The sequence below is a fragment of the Syngnathoides biaculeatus genome, chromosome 2, assembly GCF_019802595.1.
Source record: "Syngnathoides biaculeatus isolate LvHL_M chromosome 2, ASM1980259v1, whole genome shotgun sequence".
Lineage (NCBI taxonomy): Eukaryota > Metazoa > Chordata > Actinopteri > Syngnathiformes > Syngnathidae > Syngnathoides > Syngnathoides biaculeatus.
This window is the reverse complement of record NC_084641.1, coordinates 30,569,051-30,586,400: the sequence shown is the minus strand read 5'-3', so window position 1 is coordinate 30,586,400 and position 17,350 is coordinate 30,569,051. Positions and strand designations below refer to the sequence as shown.

The following is a 17,350-nucleotide window of genomic DNA, read 5'->3' as shown; positions in this document are numbered from 1 at the left end:
TGCATTCTATTTGTTTAGCTAGCTAGCCAGCTAGCACTGTCTGTTGGGCTGTTTCCTAGCTAACTGAAACATGAGGTGTGGAGGGTCAACGGTGGACTGAAGGTGGGGGACAAAGATAAATCCCGACATCAGCTCTGTTTCCCGGTTAAGATGGTAAAGTCGTGCAGGCGTCACGCAGCCCGGCATCCTTGAGAAACGCAGCTGGCTGAGCGCAGGATGACATAACGCCGGCGTCATCTGTCATCGGACGTGAAATGAGCGGCGAGCGACTCGGGCCGACTGCGGTCTTGCTCTGGGTTGTTTTCTTCTCTCGCAATTCGCTCCTAAGCCGCATGTTTGACTCTAAGCGACACTGACACTAAGTCATAATTACACACACAAGACACTTAAATATAGTTGAAGAAATTCAGCCACCCTAATGTGATTATTCAACGCCTGCAGTCGAGGGGCACTTTGCTTTGCTTTCACGTTGTCCTTCATTCAAGCGCTGTAAAATCCGGGATGAAATGCACGATTACTCCTCGGTGCCACACTCTTGTCCTCTTATTTATGCACCTCATAAACTAAATACACAGTCTCAGCTTTTGAGCCCAATTTTAGTTTTGACCAAATTCGGATTGGAAATCCAGCACGGACCTTGCAATCTTGTTTGTCTGTAAACGATTTCAAAACTTTCTGTGCATCTCATTACTGGACAGTCAAATGGTTTGTTGATGTTGTCATCTATATTTATTGCGGGGTTCTATTCAAGTTCCGCTGATGACATTGTGATTATGCGGTGGAAGCAGGGAGCAGGTGGAGGAACTATTAGAAAGATGGAGGCACGCACTGGAAAAGGAGAGGAAGGAAGATTAGCCCAAGTAAAACGGAATATATCTGCGTGAATGAGAGAGGTGGAGGTGGAAGAGAGAGTGAGGCGCAAGGGAGAAGCGATGGCGAGGGTGGACGACTTCAAATTCTTGGGGTCGACAATCCGGAGCAAAGGTGAGTGGGAAAGGAAGTGAAGAAACCGATCCAAGCGGGGTGGTACAGTTGGCGGAAGGTGACAGCAGAGTTTAGAAAACAGTGGTGAGGCCGGCAATGGTGGACGGATTAGAGACGGCGGCGCTGAAGAGACAACGGGAAGCAGAAATGTAGATGTTGAGGTTCTCGCTCGGAGTGAGCAGGTCGGATAGGATTAGAAATGAGCTCATCGGAGGGAGGGACAGCCGAACTTGGATGTTCTGGAGACAAGATGAGAGAGAACAGACTGGACATGTCCAGAGACGGAAGGTGTCTGGCGTGTAATGTGATAGAAGAGTCTCTGCTCGGATGAAGGGCAAAGTTTCTAAAACCGTGGTGAGGCCGTGGCGCTGAAGAGACAACTGGAACAGAACTGGAGGTGGGAGAAATGAAGATGTTGAGGTTCTCGCTCGGAGTGAGCAGGTCGGATAGGATTAGAAATGAGCTCATCGGAGGGAGGGACAGCCAAACTTGGATGTTTTGGAGACAAGATGAGAGAGAACAGACTGGACATGTCCAGAGACGGAAGGTGTCTGGCGTGTAATGTGATAGAAGAGTCTCTGCTTGGATGAAGGGCAAAGTTTCTAAAACCGTGGTGAGGCCGTGGCGCTGAAGAGACAACTGGAACAGAACTGGAGGTGGGAGAAATGAAGATGTTGAGGTTCTCGCTCGGAGTGAGCAGGTCGGATAGGATTAGAAATGAGCTCATCGGAGGGAGGGACAGCCAAACTTGGATGTTTTGGAGACAAGATGAGAGAGAACAGACTGGACATGTCCAGAGACGGAAGGTGTCTGGCGTGTAATGTGATAGAAGAGTCTCTGCTTGGATGAAGGGCAAAGTTTCTAAAACCGTGGTGAGGCCGTGGCACTGAAGAGACAACTGGAACAGAACTGGAGGTGGTAGAAATGGAGATGTTGAGGTTCTCGCTCGGAGTGAGCAGGTCGGATAGGATTAGAAATGAGCTCATCGGAGGGAGGGACAGCCGAACTTGGATGTTTTGGAGACAAGATGAGAGAGAACAGACTGGACATGTCCAGAGACGGAAGGTGTCTGGCGTGTAATGTGATAGAAGAGTCTCTGCTCGGATGAAGGGCAAAGTTTCTAAAACCGTGGTGAGGCCGTGGCGCTGAAGAGACAACTGGAACAGAACTGGAGGTGGGAGAAATGAAGATGTTGAGGTTCTCGCTCGGAGTGAACAAGTTGGACAGGATTAGAAATGAGCTCATCGGAGGGAAGGACAGCCGAAGTTGGATGTTTTGGAAACGAGAGAGTGAGTAGATTGGTAGAAGGGTGCTGAGGATGGAGCTGTCAAGGAAGAGAGAACGAGAGGAAGACCAAAGAGAAGGTCGATGGATGTTGTGAGGGAGGACACGAGGACGGTCGGTGTTAGAGAGGAGGATGCGCGAGCTTTAGAGGCTTAGATGGGGGAAAAAGATGACACGCTATGGCGACCCCTGACGGGACAAGCCGAAAGGAAAAGAAGAAGATTCAAATTCCACTGTTGTTGTTTATTTTAAAATTGTGGCTGAGAATTTCGATTCTTTCCCTCAGCTGAAATGTCGAATGCGCACGATTGGCTGCGGTTGTCAAACGGCCACCAGTTCACATCTTTCAGCCGCTCGTCGACGCCTTTGTTCAGAAGCTTAAGTTGGGAAATCCACTTTCCCTGTCCTGGCAAGATAAGGTCATATCTCCCATGCATATTTTCCTCCTCGACGCTGTCACGGTAATCCGGTCTTGATGAAGTGCTCTCGGTGGCGTCGCGGTTGTGGGAATCCCGTCCACCGCCGTCGTCGCCGTCGTGTGAATTGTTTTCGGTTTCTGTGTAATTGCCACTAACAGCCATGTGCAAACTTTAATCCTCGAGCAGATCAAAGTTGAGTTGCATTTTTTTTCCAATTATGTTTTTAGACTTATTGATAATATGGATCCCACGTTCATGTGCGTCCATTTTTGTTTGCCTGGAGTACGTGGGGGGGACATCACGCGAGAAGAAGACTGTCGTCCATTTTGCGTTTATTCTTCAAGTCGGATTGTTGGGCTCTGGTTTAATTAAACGGGAAACGCTTGCGTGCATAACGACCAAATCTTTGAGCCGTGACCAAACAACGACATTCATTTTATTGCTCCGTCTTGCTTTTATCAGTACCGGACTCGCCTGCGGTTAAAAAAAAAAAAAAAAAAAAAAAAGAAGCCTTAATTGACTCCGTGCGAACTCTTAAGTGCGCGCACACTGAGATCGACGCCGTGACTTCGCTTGACATTTTTTTATTAAGAGTACAGATGGAAAAAGTAATTGAGGGGAAAGCGAGCCGGGCTGGCTTCCATTATGTCCTTCACGAGCCCCGAGACGCTTTCTTTTCTATTAACGGCAAGCGCTTTCTCTCCGTGGCTCGCAAACTGGTGTCGAGAAAGCTTTCGCCGAAGCGTTAACGCCGACTCGTCGATCTCAAACGGAACCTTCGCTTTCATGAATATTCCGCAAAGCTTTTCGATGAGAATCCTTGGAGATATTTTTTTGATCGCAGAGTTTTGTGTATCGAAATGTTCCAAGGGGATGTTCCCATCCCCGAAGTCCAGCGACTGTTTTATTCATAATCATTTTTATCGCTCGTTAATATTGCATGCGTAACGCCGACATGAGCGAGGTTATGGTTCCACGGTGCAAAGATGCACAATTTAGTCTGTTTTTCTACTTCTATTTACCAATACTGCCTTTATTTTTGTACTACGCAACAGCCCCCCCCCCCACCCCCCAAAAAAAAAAAATCCCAAATGAAAAACAATTTGCTGTAATTTGCTAATTTTTTAGTCGTTTCAGTCTCAATTTTCTGAAATAAACCCACGGATGGGAAATATGTTATCGCTCCATATCTGTTATTATCGTCCATCGTTAATGGCCACGGTGTGTGTGTCTCATAAGTCTTCGAGACCTCAATCACGCCATCAATATTTCAAGCGACGCCGACGTCACCGACCTTCTATTGACATCGTTTGTTACATCGGGTCACACGCAGAGGCCGAAGAACGTGTTGAAAAAGTACACATAACCGTTTTCAAACATAGACAGCAAAAGTAACAAGCCATCATCGTTAGAATCATAAGTCAATACCTGATAATAAAAAACAAAAAGTGCTTTAGTACGATAACCAAGTAAAAGTATCATACTTTGTTTCTACCCACGAGTGGAAGAGAAGTACTTTGAATATAAACGTTATACGGGATTTTGTACGATATAATAAACACGCAGATCTCCTTTTTGGTGTTAAATTTAGAAGATTGCGTCCAAAAAAATAAAACCCTGTGATGAAAGTCAATGTTGTTCTACATTGTTGTCACGATTACTCAAGTAAGACAAACAATGTACATCACATTCAAGTATAAAAACATTTCTCGGACTTTTGTGTCTGACGTGGGGCGGACCCAAATGCAGGACTCCCAGGCAAAGGCATAATGTTCAGTGTGGTTTAATTCACAACGAGCTCATACACAGATTAAGCAGTCCGAGAAGCCAGAGGCACAAAAAAACGCTAGGCTGGAGGCAAGGTCCAAAAACATGAAACGAGCTCCGATGGCGACGAGACAAAACTTGGAAACGTGAACAAAAACGTGACTTGAATCTGGTGGCACAGGCTCGCTGGGACAAAGGCTTGCTTGACACTATACTTGCAACTTGCGCACGGTAGCGGAATCACCCATCACCGCATAAGCATCCGCAAGGAACTGCCAAATGCCGCTGACACATGAACGGCTTAAGTGCTTGGTCAATCCGTGACCCGAATGCAACACGGCCGCCGCCCAGAGCGGTGGCTTGGCCACGCCCCTCACAGGAAGCACCGCTCCTGACAAATGGAGTAAAAGATGGCGGACATGTCTGGATGTGAATAAAATTCCCATCAGGCCCGCTTTTCGACGCCCTCGAGCCAGGAATCACAATCTTAGCTCCTGTCGTTTCTTTTTGAATGACAACAAACAACGACGCATCCTCTGCTTTCAGACCATCGAATACATTTGGTTTTCCAGGCGTACACTTTGGAGGCACAACTGCGATTGGAATCGGCTAGCGACTTCATCCTAATTTAAGGAGGATTTTGTTGTTTTCATCTTTTTACTCCGTTTATGGGAAACTTTACATTTGAATAAAGCAGCGAGCTACACGTGAATCGCAGCTCTTTTTAAAATCAGGACGAAAACGCGCTCTGCTGCAACGATGACAGACGCTGGAACCAGATTGCGCATCGTTCACATAATTTCGCATCGAAAATTGCAAATTCCATGTGTGCGTACGCATACTTTATTTTCAGGGTGTCGTGCCTCAGTCCGTGGCCGTCGCTTTCGTCTTGGCTGTCTTCAGATCCGAGTACGGTAGTGGCCGCAATCCGTTCCAGAAGGCCGGTCGAGAAGTGAAAGGTTCGAAATCTGAAGCGCGTTTTCCCATTACAATTGATGGAAAATGAAGTAATGTGTTCCAAGCCTAAAAAAATTTTTTTTTTAGCTTTTCCTGGTAAGAATCAACTGTGCTTTAGTTAACGTCACAGCCTCGCTGGATATGTCGGTCCTCCTCCCTTTTACGATGACTCTCATCAGCAAATCTGACCATTTTGTTGCTGGGGTGAACAGGAAATCAGTTATAAATAAAGGAGTAAAAGAGAAGGGGACTGCGGACAAGTCCCGGAGGTGGCGTTGGGTTCACGACGAGAGGAGGTGTTGCTGTTTCCCAACTTGGCATCCCCGCGGTCCGTTGCTGAGGCGGTCCAGTATCCAGGTGCGCAACCAGCTGCCAATGCCCAGTTTATGAGGTACCGCTGCGTTAAGTCCAGAAGTGAAATCTGCAAAGCGCATCCCCGCGGACCAGTTGGCATCGTCCAGGTGCTGGTTGCATCCTCTGCCGACCCATTTTTTCCACTTTTGCATGCAAAACGAGGCCCAGGAAGTCCGTCGGTGATGAAGCCCGACGATGAGCGTCGCAGAATTGTGGGCCTCCGTCGCTTTCCACCGCAGAAGCGAGAGGTTGAAGGCGGCGGCGAAAACCTCTGCTACTACGCGGGGCTGCTGCTGTTCGATGCCGGCGATGTCCCGTTGCGGCAGAGCAAGATGGCCGCCCGTACCCCTGTTGCGCTCGTCCAAGCGGGGGGAGGATTGGAAGCGTTGGTTCCGGTAAGGTCGCGTCTGATGTTGGCATGCTGCTGTCCTTGTAGCCAAAGCGTTTGAATGTGTTCATTGGTAATTACAACCTCATGCGCCGGTAAGCTGATTTGTTTAACGAGGCAGATGATGGCGGCCTGTTGGCGAGCGTACCGCTGACCCCCCCCCCCGCAGGTTCACCTTGTTGGACTTGTAAAGAAAAAATTACGAAGGAAGAGATGAAACATTTCAAATCGTGTTTGCGGTGTTTACGTGCGCACCAAATTTGAGGAGTCGACGTCAACAACGAGGTGAAATTGATGACAGGGGTCTCAAATGATCCTGCATTTTGCGTCAACTTGTTTTTATTTCTGACGAGTCATCAAAGAGCGTCAATCAAGGAAATCCGCTCGCCACATTCGTTCGCTATCTGATGTCTCGGCGTCAAACGTACGCAGCTGCTCTCTTTGGATTATTTCCTCGTTGAAAATGGAAAATGCAAACACAGCGGCTTAGCTCCAAAAATACTACAGAGGCCCAGAAAATATTATTCATCAAGAAGATGAAGTGGTAATAAGACAAAACATTTTCTTAGTGGATACAGGGAGAAAAGGTTCGCTGTTTGCCGTCTTTGCGAAAACGTGACGTAAAAACGATCAAATGCTGAACGAGCTCCTCGGGGCGCAATTCGCATTTCGAACCGTCCTCGGTTGGAATCGCAGGAAAGGAACCGGTCCGAACGCAGCCCGTGCGTCCGCGTTTGTGTCGCCCCGGTCCAAAGGGTTCTGACCTCTTTGTAGAACTGAATGCGCGGTGTGTCAGGAGGACCTGCTATGCCGAAACATCCTCATCACGGCTGACAGAAGCGAGAAAAACATTCACGGGAGACACATTTTTTGGGTATTTTCACTAATACGCACAATGTCGACACAAAATGATATCTATTAATTCCATCTTCAGCGGATTCTTTGTGGGGCCGTCAGTCCGGGGGTCCAGAGTTACTCGAGTCGGGTGGTTTTGCGCGGATGACTTGCTAACGTGCCACCTAAAAACAAAAAATACGAATGAGTGGAACGGCAATATTCCGACACGCACGGCGCGCGTGAAGTTCAGCCAACAAAGTCACAGGAAACCTTGTGGATGTCATTGGGATCCCCTGAAACTTCAGCTCAGTGAGCATCGAGACCAGGGTTGGGAGCACTGGGAAGTCACTTTAAAAAAAAACAACAAAAAAAACGCCAGTAACTCTTACAAAATGGAGACGGAAGGCGGGGAACTGCAAAATGGCGAGACCCGAAGAGCCGCTAAGACCGGAACGTTGCTACATCCTGCGCGAGTCGCAGTCCCGGTTTTGTCTTAACAATGTGCCACCTCCGTCAATTAAGACGCACACTTAATAACTTCCAGATAACACAAACACACTAACTGTAATATTTAGCATCTTCGGGTGTGAAAATGTTCAGTATTACGTGCGGCAACGACAATAACGGCGCTTTTATTTCTCCTCAAGAACTCTTGGGAGTTTGTTAAAAGTGGTTTTCTTTCATGTCCTCCAAAAACATATTCAACGGCGTTGCAAACGCGGATGTCGGCTCAGCGTCTGTCGTGACCGCAGATCCGGAGGGAAGACCAGAAACGGCAGACGCGCCTCTGCGGCGGCCATGTTGGCGTTCCCGGCGTCCCCAGCGCAGCCCATCAGCACACGTTGCAATTAAGTCGTAACGAGCTCATTTCTCGAGCTTGACTTGCCAAACCGTGTGCCAGACCGACCGAACCATTTGGGGATTTTGGATGAAATTCCTCGAGTGAGTTGATTTTAATGTGGAAAAATGAATTTGTGCACTTAGTGGGGCGGCACGGCGGATCTTCTGGTAAAGTGTTGGCCTCGCAGTTCTGAGGTCCCGGGTTCGATCCCTGACCCGCCTGTGTGGAGTTTGCATGTTCTCCCCGTGCCCGCGGGGCTTTTCTCCGGGTGGCCACTCGGCTTTCCTCCCACATCCCAAAAACATGCCCCGAGGTGGGATTGTGAGTGCGACTCTTTGTCTCCGTGTGCCCTGCGATTGGCTGGCAACCACTTCAGGGTGTGCCCCGGCTCCTGCCCGTTGACAGCTGGGATAGGCTCCAGCCCTCCCCATGACCCTCGTGAGGATAAGCGTTGAAGAAAATGGATGGATGTTTTTGCTGCTCAAGCAGTTTTGTGCCATCTTTGAACCGTCCTTTTTATTCACACCAGCCCTTTGTTGTTTGACAAATTATATATATATATATATATATATATATGCATTTGAGCGTGAAATATATCAAGATAAGATAGGATTTTTTTTTTTAAAAGACATATTTTGTCAATTTTACGGTGAGATTTTTGTCACAACTGGTCGCGCTGACAAAGACTTGTTGCCCTTCCCCGATTGAGAAATGTTCTAAATTCCATCCATGCATATTCTGAGCCGCTTATCCTCACGAGGGTCGCGGTAGTGCTGGAGCCAATCCCAACTGTCATCGGGCAGGAGGCGGGGTACGCCCTCAACCGGTTTGCCAGCCAATCGCAGGTCACGTGGGGAGAGACAACGGTCGCACTCACAATCACGCCGACGGGGCAATTTAGAGTGTCCAATTAATGTTTCATGTTTTTTTGGCATGTGGGAGGAAAGCGGTGTACCCACCCGGAGAAAAGCCACGCAGACATGGAGAGGACGTGCCAACTCTGCACATGCAGGTGGAGTCATTCGGCAGTCACGAATCATTCTCAAACATAACACTAAAAGGCTCCGGCAGTCACGTGACCCTCGTGAGGATAAGCGGCTCAGAAAACGGGTGAAGGAATGCACGTCCTGTTACTACTGCCTTACTGGCTTTTGCCCAGAATAAGTCTTCCGGTCACTGCTTAACCAACAAGAGCTAGAAATGTAATGAAAGTCACAATTGTTGGATCCTTCGGTTTGTGTCTGAAGAAGGTCGCGAGGCTGCAAGTGACGAGCAAAATGGCCGCTTAAACCCGTGGCAAACGTTCCGTGCAGTCAGAGACTGCGATTAAAGCACGCAGGAAAACAAACGGGAACCGTAATTAAGGAGGGCCGAGCAGTGATGAATGGAATCAATTGGATTTGGGGTTTTTGGTTTTTCTTTTCGGGGGCGTCTCGACAAGTTGGTCCGTGGATCTCGGCTCGCGCGCTGCAACGGGCTTCCTCAAAAGGCAACTGAGCTCTTCTAAACGCGGCGCCGTTTCCGTCGCTCGTCAGATTTCATTCCGCGGGTTTTAGCCAAGGCTGTTTAGTTTCCGGCCTCTCGGCTTCGTCGTTCGCCAGATTACGGAAGTCGGCTTTTGTCGCGACCGCACTTTTTCCTCTCCGATCCTTCCCTCTCGAAAAAAGAAGAAGAGCTTATGGCCCAAAAAGTATCGCAATACGAAGAGAGGATTCCGTGTTTTGCTGCGCCCCAGCTTGTCCGAAAGGACCACGTGACTTCCCTCCTCCTCCTCACCTTGGTGGTCTTGACTTTGTTCCCAGAGACGCACGACCATCCGGTCAGGTCGGGAAGTACTCGGCACTCTTCCCCTTCCACGCACGGCTTCATCCGACACCACCACTTGTGACGCACGATGGAGGCTGCAGGAAATATGACACAACAGAAAGTCACTTTTTGTTTTTTTTTTTAAATGAGACCACTGACCATGAATCAGTGCGGCGGGCACGTCGGTGGTGGTGGGGGCGGGGGGGGGGGGGGGGGTGATGTTTTAAAAAACAACTCATAATGCCATAATGCGCATAGTGTTCCGTCAACTAAATGCACTTATCACGCCGTCCTTCTCGTGCTATTTGAGTGTACCGGTAATGGGCTTCGGGTTTGTCCGTCCGACTGCTCCCGTCGGCTCTTTCTGGCCTTTCTCTTCTGTGGCAGTGGCGTTGCCATGGAAACAACTTACTGGGCTCAAGTGAACGATGCGAGAGAAAGAAAAAAAAAAATCTTTGGGGCACAAATGCTTCTGCCCCAGGAGAGGGAAAAAACAAACCCGACTGAGCGAAACCCGGTTTAAAGTCGGTACAGGTAAAATGTCAGCGTCATAGAGTAGCAATTAGGTTATCGGTTTTCTTTACGCAAAGTGGTGGAATATCTGTTAAACTGTGTGCGCTGACTGCATTTCCTTTTGGAGGGATTTGTCTTTACATCTGTTTGATTCATTTGTGGAAAAAGAAATACTTTTGTTTGTCATTTTATTGTTGTAACCATTGTTTAAGAAGGACAGGAAGTGACGTGTTGAGAGAGGAAAGGCTAGAAAGTGGAAGGTGGCGGTTGTTGGAGGACAACGAACGAACGGACAAAGAAAGTGAAAGGTGGACATTTAGTTGATCGAAGTCTTGGACAAGGACTGTTGAAAGTTCAACTGGGATGGTGTGTCGTTTGAGCACACTACTCAAATCACGCCGTAACGTGGTGGAGTTAGCCGCTAGCACAGGGGCTAAATGCATGCATGGGACATGGCTTGGGCGCGAGCAACCAGCTAACGTTAGCTAGCGATGCCTGTGTGTTGGACCACGAGGGAGAGGACGAGGGCGCTAGCGAGGCCTGTGTTTGGACTTCAAGGAAGAAAAAAAAGACGAGGACCGTGAGGACGCCGGACAGAGGAAAAACCACCTTCACCTTTCTTCACTCCTGCCTCGGGAAGCACCGCAGTGACATTGGGGTTTGAATTTTGTTTGCTATATTCATATTTGTTTGGGCCCTTAGCTTGGCATGTGTGCATCGTGTACCTGTTATATTGATTTTGTTGATTTGACTGCTGTGTATACATGTTTGATTTTCCATCCTTTATTTTGTTATTAAATGTTGAGACTTTTTGTCACATAACCAGGTTTTATTATTTGACTATCCGCAAGACAGGGGAAATCACTCATCAGGGGAAATATTATTTCAGAGACTTTTTGATAGAGAATTAAATGCACAAGTAACGAGTAAAGTTGTCATAGACATTTAGAGTAATTAACGTTGAGTTAATTTATTAGTTTCCTACTTTGGAGTGAGGAAAGAACTCGGGTGGCTCCCTCGTGGAAGTATTTTATGCTCGAGAGGCGCCAAATGAGCAATCGGGATGACAAGAAATTCTGTCGACGTAATAGTAGTGGAAGAAGTACGTCATATCGTTCATAACCGAGCGACAATCCTTATTTCCTTATCTTTCCAAGTTCCGTCGTGTGTACCCCCCCCCCCCCCACTGAAAGTCCCTGAGCAGCTCACGGTTCTGCGTCCGCCTGTTGGAATACTTTGAACAAATGTATCCAGAAAATGAACTTTACGAATAGCTCGCCCGATAGCGTCTGATGTCGCCCTGGCGTTATTTTTGCCGCCCTTTATTCCGGATCACGGGTTTGAGTTTCTGGCAGCCGTCAATTACCTGTCAATCATTTCTTTCCCACCCGCATTATGGGATACGTCTGGAGAGGATTATATTACGGAGTCACTCCACGTCACCAGAGAGTGAATGAGGAGCGATTTCGAACGCATTCGGTCGACTCGCTTGTCGTCGAGCGAGAAGCAGAACAGCCCAACGTGCCTGCAAAAGCGAAGCCGATAACCCGAGAGCGCATTTAGTGGGCGGGTAAAGAGGCCGCCGATACTCGACTTTCATGGGCGGCGGAAAGCCGACAGCATATGCAAACAAGACGCCGCTGGATTGAAAAATGTTCCCCATCCGTAGACTGATGGCGGACTTCAGGAGGCGTCCGTCACCAAGAAAGACGATTCTGATTCTGGTTCTGAAACGCTAGACCTGATACGTTTGTACTGCAACATTTTCCTCTCATTCTCCTGTCATGTACACTATTTATTCTGTTGTTATTGACACAGAACGTCTAGCGACAGAGAAAAAGAGCAATTCCGACGCGTACGTCCCGCACGGCGCATCGGCAACGGAACGAAATCCTGAAATCGAAGGAAAATGACCTTCCACGCAAGAGGGCGTCGCCCTCGTCGTCCCTGCCACGTGTCCTTGGAAGCAGGAGCACTTGACCGTCTGAGAGCGTTCTTCAATCTTGTTCTTGTTACAGCAACGATGGGCCGCCACCACTTCGCAAGTCCCCGTCCTCTCCGCCGACGACCCTCGTGAAAGGAGAATTGGGAGAGTGCACAGTTGAAGTACGTATTGCGTGCGCGTGAGGAGAAAGTGAACTTTGTGGCCCTTTTCACGGCGCACACGTGTTTGTGTGTGTGTATATATATATATATATATATATCCATCCATCCGTTTGCCGCTTATCCTCACGAGGGTCGCAGGAGCCGGGGCACACCCTGAAGTGGTTGCCAGCCAATCGCAGGGCACACGGAGACAAAGAGTCGCACTCACCATCACACCTCGGGGCAATTTAGAGTGTCCAATGAATGTCGCATGTTTTGGGGATGTGGGTGGAAACCGGAGTGCCCACCCGGAGAAAACCCACGCGAGTACGGGGAGAACATCCAAACTCCACACAGGCGGGTCTGGGATTGAACCCGGGACCTCAGAACTGTGAATGAAGCCAATGCTTTACCAGCTGATCCACTCTACCGCCTTGTATTTATATAGAATGCTTTTTCTGAGCCGCCTATCCTCACAAGGGTTGCAAGGAGTACTGGAGCCTATCTATCCCAGCTGTCATCGGGCAGGAGGCGGGGTACGCCCTGAACTGGTGGCCAGCCAATCGCAGGGTACATGGGGACAGACAACAGCCGCACTCACAATCACACCTGGGGGGGGGCAATTTAGAGTCTACAATGAAATTTGAATGTTTTTGGGGTGGGGGAGGAAACCGGCAGAGTGCCCGCAGAAGGAGACCAATATATGAAGAGTTCAGACGCAAAAGCAGATGGATCCATTTTTGTTGTTTCTGCTTTTGCGTCTGAACTCTTCACTTGTACTCTTTGTGATATTCATATTTGTGGCTGTGCTGTGACTTTTTTTTTTTTTTTTTTTCTAATGTCACACATCTGGCTCGGCTCAACGCCGGTTGGAGGAAGTGAATTTCTGGGGCTCTCGCAAATGAGGAAGGCGGCACTTTTTCGAAGCTACAGCGCCACCACGCGGAGAAAAGCCGTCGGCAGCATTCGTGCACGGTGCTGACGGCGAACAGACGCGCGCATCTGCATGTGGGCAACTTCGTGAATTGCGCCGAATGCACATGAAGAGAAATACGGCGGATGAAATCTACATCTTGAAGACAGGAGAGATATAAAACTGATTTGTGGATGAATGCACAACGGACTTGAAAGCGTTGGGCATCCCAGAAGAGAGTTCAAACCCAAACCTCTGCAGCCATGTTTCATTTATTCAAGGACGAGGAGTCTGTCTGGGTGCATGTATGGCAACGCCGGCACTGCCCGGGGGTTCAATTTGAAACGAGCCATGTAAGCCACGTAGAGCGTTGGGTGGGTGTGGGGGTGTGGGGGGGGGGTTGATCGTGAGGATAAAGAAAGAAGGGAGCCGGGGGAGGGGAGGGGGGGTCAAACGGTTGCTGAGGCGCCGCACTGCTTTACGGGGAGTGCCGATGCAAAGGGAATTGGAGGCCGGGCACCCGCCGGGGTCACCGGCGGCCCTAATGAGTCCCCGGGGCCCGGCGCTGGCTTGCTCGGGGTTGCCACCTACCCGTCTCGACTCTGGAGCTTTGGTTGCCAGCGGACCCTTGCCGGCGACACAAGCTCACCACGCAAAACAGGAGAAGAGCCCAGCGGAATGGCGTCGGCAAAACAAAGCCCGGGGTCATCTTGCCTGCGCGCACACAAAATGAGGTTTTAGCCGGTGGTGGAGGGCTGCGAACCCTGCCCAGGAAACCCGGTGCTGAATTGCAACAAGACCCACGCAAGCCGCACAAACCGGCAGCGCGCAACCCTTTTGGCCTTCGTGATTTCAAGTTGATCTGCTGAGCATTTTTGTGACCTTGATAGGAATTTGATTTCCTCCGTTTCAGCAGCATTTCTTTCAATAATCACCAATGAATTAACAAATTCCATTCGATTTACAGACATTTGTCCAATAGCGAGTATCCGTTTTTACAAGCACAAAAGAAAACTGCAAATAATTAAATTTACTAAACAATATTCACTATTTGGAAGATTTCGTTTCTACTGTACATTCATGACAATGAAATGTGGCCTTTTACTTACTTTTCTTTACTGACGCAAATTGCTGCTCAAGGTTCCTTTACGAGTAGCCTGTTCATTCAAATCGGCACTTTTCAGATCCTCTGACAGCAAAAACATGAAACTGGAGTTGGTCATTGAAAATTGAATTTGAATTTTTTTTTTTTTTTTTTCGTTCAAAAAGAGGGGAAAAGGCAGGAAGGTGAGAGCGGAGCCCGTGCCGCACTTTCCCCCGCGAGCTCCTCTCCTCCGGGATGAATCCGGCCCAGCAAAGCCAGCGAAAATGAGAACTTAATCAAGACAGGAGCCATCTGTCTCCCGCACAATGTGTGCCCACTTTCATCAGCCCCTAAGAAGCTTAAAGTGCGTGACGCCGTTGACATGGTGTCACGGGTGGACACTGATGATGGGGGGGAGGAGGAGAAGGAGGAGAAGGAGGTGGCCCAAGGAGCCCAAACCAAGCCGAAAACAACGCACGTTGCAGTCCCGTGTGGGAAACAAGTCCAAGTCCAAGTCCAAATATGTTTGGCCAGGCTGTCGCAATATGTTCCGACGATCACTTGTTCGTTGGATTCAGGAGAAATTCTTCTTTTTCAAATTGGGAGGAGACCGCATCTCGTTATGGAGCAAAAGCTCGTTTGTCACTTTCAAAGTTGCCTCGGCAGATTTTAATCACGGATGAAACTTAAATCGAGGCCAGTGAGACAGACGGGCCTGCCTGTGAGTTTTCCTGTTTTCCTGTTTCCTGTTTGTTTTTTTTTTTTGTGTGTGTGTTTTGTTTGTTTTTGAACAGACCTAGTCTGGTACTCGGGACAATCCCTCAGAAAGGTCCCGAAGCAACCTTGCGGTGGGCCAACCAGGCTCCAAAGGCACGACCACGAACCGACATTTTCAGCCCAACTTTTTTTCAATTTTTTTTTCGCGAAATCTCATTCATTTATTTCCGACAGTCTGCACATTTTATTTCGCAGCCGCACGAGACTGGGGTAACTTTTTTTTCTGAAGAGTTTTTTACGACGGCTGTAGCGCAAGTGCAGTTGTCCCGTTCAGCGGATGCATTGGTTTCAGTACGCCACCAGGTGGAGCTGTTATCAATAAAAGCGAAGCAAAGGTTTCGGCACAGCATTTTGAAAATGAATACGGTATTCATTTTATCCATCTATTTTCTTAGTCGCTCATCCTCACAAGGCTCGTGGGAGTTCTGGAGCTGTCGACGGACTACACCAACGTGCCGCCGTCCTCATTTTATCACCAACGTGTATATAAATGAAAAAGTACAACAAAGTACTTTAAAATTTGAATGCAGGTGGATGCTGCAGGTTACTAAAAAGTCAAACGAAACTAAAAAAAAAAGTGTGATCTACATGACATGCACGTAATAGCAAAAAATAAATCAGAGAACGTTGACCAGAATGTCATGGTGTGACGGAAAGACTTGTAAGACTTGTACCTTTTCTTCTCTTTGCAAAGTCTTTCCTTTCTTTTTGTCATAAAAAGTCACAAAGACAAGTTGGTCTCCTTACTTACGGTGTTGGGGAAAAGATTTCGCCAAAACATTTGTGTGCTCTCTACAAACCACAATAAAAAAAAAAACTCCAAAGTTTTTGACACCCTAAAAAATTGAAATTGCTGACTCGAGCGTTTCTACTGCCGCATTTTATCAACAACATCAAATATGCAGCAGGGAAGTCCTTTTAACTTCTCTCCATCCCATAATATGATGTGTGTAATGGGGCTTGCACGACTTAGCAATTTTTTTTGCTTGTTTGTTTTGTTTAAAATCATCACTAATGTGATGAAAGGCAATTCAGCAATGATTTTATTGTTCCATTACTGTCATTTTTAAAAAGATAGAAAATGATACTTTATGCTTGTCTGTCAAACTAGTAACCTTTCAGCAACGTTTTTACTTTATAGCTCAAAAATATTCCCTCTCTGTCAATGGTTTTTCTGTTGTCGTCCTCGACGCGCATGTCGTACTAGAGCGTCTCCACTATCGGAGGCAAATTCTTTGAGTGTTTTTTTTTTTCATACTTCCGGTTTAGATTTCAACTCTGATTGCGATCGACACTGTATTGAAGTGGGCAACTGATGCACCGGATTTACGCAGAACGTGTTTGTGAGACCACGAGCGTGCGAACCTGGACCGGGCGAAGGTTTACGTGGCACAACCGCCCAAAAAATAAAGCGAGCACTTGAACGACAATGAATGACATCGTCTGGTTGAAAAATGGGAATTCATTCCATAACGTTGAGAAGACCAAAACATGAAAATGATTCGTGGAAATCAAAGTCCTCGTAGCGTAGAGGTCCGGATGACCTGACGCGACGACGGACCAGATCGTCGGTCGACCCCTAATCGGCGCATAACGGGACGTCCCATGTGCGCTCAATTGGATTCAGTTCTGAGGAAGGGGAAGGCCAGTCCGTCTCATCGACGTCTTCATGACGCACTCTCGCCACACGGATCAGAAGCAACTCGGGATCCCGTCCTCAGAACGTGACAGAGTCGCTGGCAGAGAGGTCACGGAGGATGCTGCAGGCAGCAGAATGTTCTGGACAACGTCTCCAGACCCGATTCCATCTGCCACACGTGCTCCATGTGAACCTGCTCTCATACCTAAAGCGCACCAGGCGCCAATGGCAAATCTGCCAATCGTGGCCTTGACTGCAGCTTAACGTGAGCATTTGCTGACGTCGACCCCTGGTGGCCGGTTTCCGACATGTTGCATTTGCGAATGAGCAGGCGCAATCGATTCCCGATCAGTGTGAGTGACATTGTGTTCTTGAAGTTGAGTTGTTTTGAGCCCGTCACACGACATCGCGCTCCAAACAAAGTCATGAATGCGTCACAGGTCGACTCGTCCGGACAACCCCGAGCGTACGTATGTTGCTTTGAGCTCGATAACGCATCAAACGCTTTTTTTTTTTTTTTTTTTTACCCTGACCTTCGTCACAAAGTTCACGCGCGAGTCATGGAAAGTTGATGCAGTGACATGGAGACAAATGACCAGGGTCACCAAGGAACAATCTTTCTTTCTTTTTTTTTTTTTTTTCTGAGCGGTTGTGATTCACTCAAGAGTCAAAGATGAAACTGATAACAATTTGCGTGTCAAA

The 17,350-nt window shown here is 48.1% G+C and overlaps 2 protein-coding genes across 7 annotated transcripts in view; one reads left to right on the top strand and one right to left on the bottom strand.

Annotated features, from left to right (window-relative positions):
* LOC133515097 (chemokine-like protein TAFA-1) overlaps nt 1–9,763 on the top strand; it is a 74,047-nt gene extending 64,284 nt beyond the window's left edge. For 3 of the 6 annotated variants that reach the window (XM_061847403.1, XM_061847377.1, XM_061847386.1), the window contains exons 6-7: nt 5,624–6,160; nt 9,634–9,763. The gene's annotated coding sequence lies outside the window, so the exon portion shown is untranslated. Of the gene's footprint in view, nt 1–5,623; nt 6,161–7,724; nt 8,339–9,633 lie in introns of those variants that run through there. The other 3 variants (XM_061847422.1, XM_061847413.1, XM_061847395.1) reach the window with 3 other exon arrangements.
* On the bottom strand, nt 8,879–13,857 carry LOC133495627 (chemokine-like protein TAFA-4). The gene is made up of 3 exons (XM_061810502.1): nt 13,740–13,857; nt 12,065–12,220; nt 8,879–9,732 (listed from the first exon to the last, which is right to left on the bottom strand). Exons 1-3 carry the CDS (start codon nt 13,855–13,857, stop codon nt 9,434–9,436), a joined length of 573 nt encoding a protein of 190 aa, XP_061666486.1. The 3' UTR covers nt 8,879–9,433.
* Nucleotides 13,858–17,350: the final 3,493 nt, after the last annotated feature.

What these genes read in the sequence shown, in the direction of transcription:
- LOC133495627 (XM_061810502.1), bottom strand. Translation starts at nt 13,857, where the DNA reads ATGACCCCGGGCTTTGTTTTGCCGACGCCATTCCGCTGGGCTCTTCTC. An exon ending in AAGCTCCAGAGTCGAGACGG is followed by an intron (nt 12,221 to 13,739) that starts GTAGGTGGCAAC and finishes TCCTTTCACGAG; the next exon opens with GGTCGTCGGCGGAGAGGACG. An exon ending in GACGCCCTCTTGCGTGGAAG is followed by an intron (nt 9,733 to 12,064) that starts GTCATTTTCCTT and finishes TATTTCCTGCAG; the next exon opens with CCTCCATCGTGCGTCACAAG.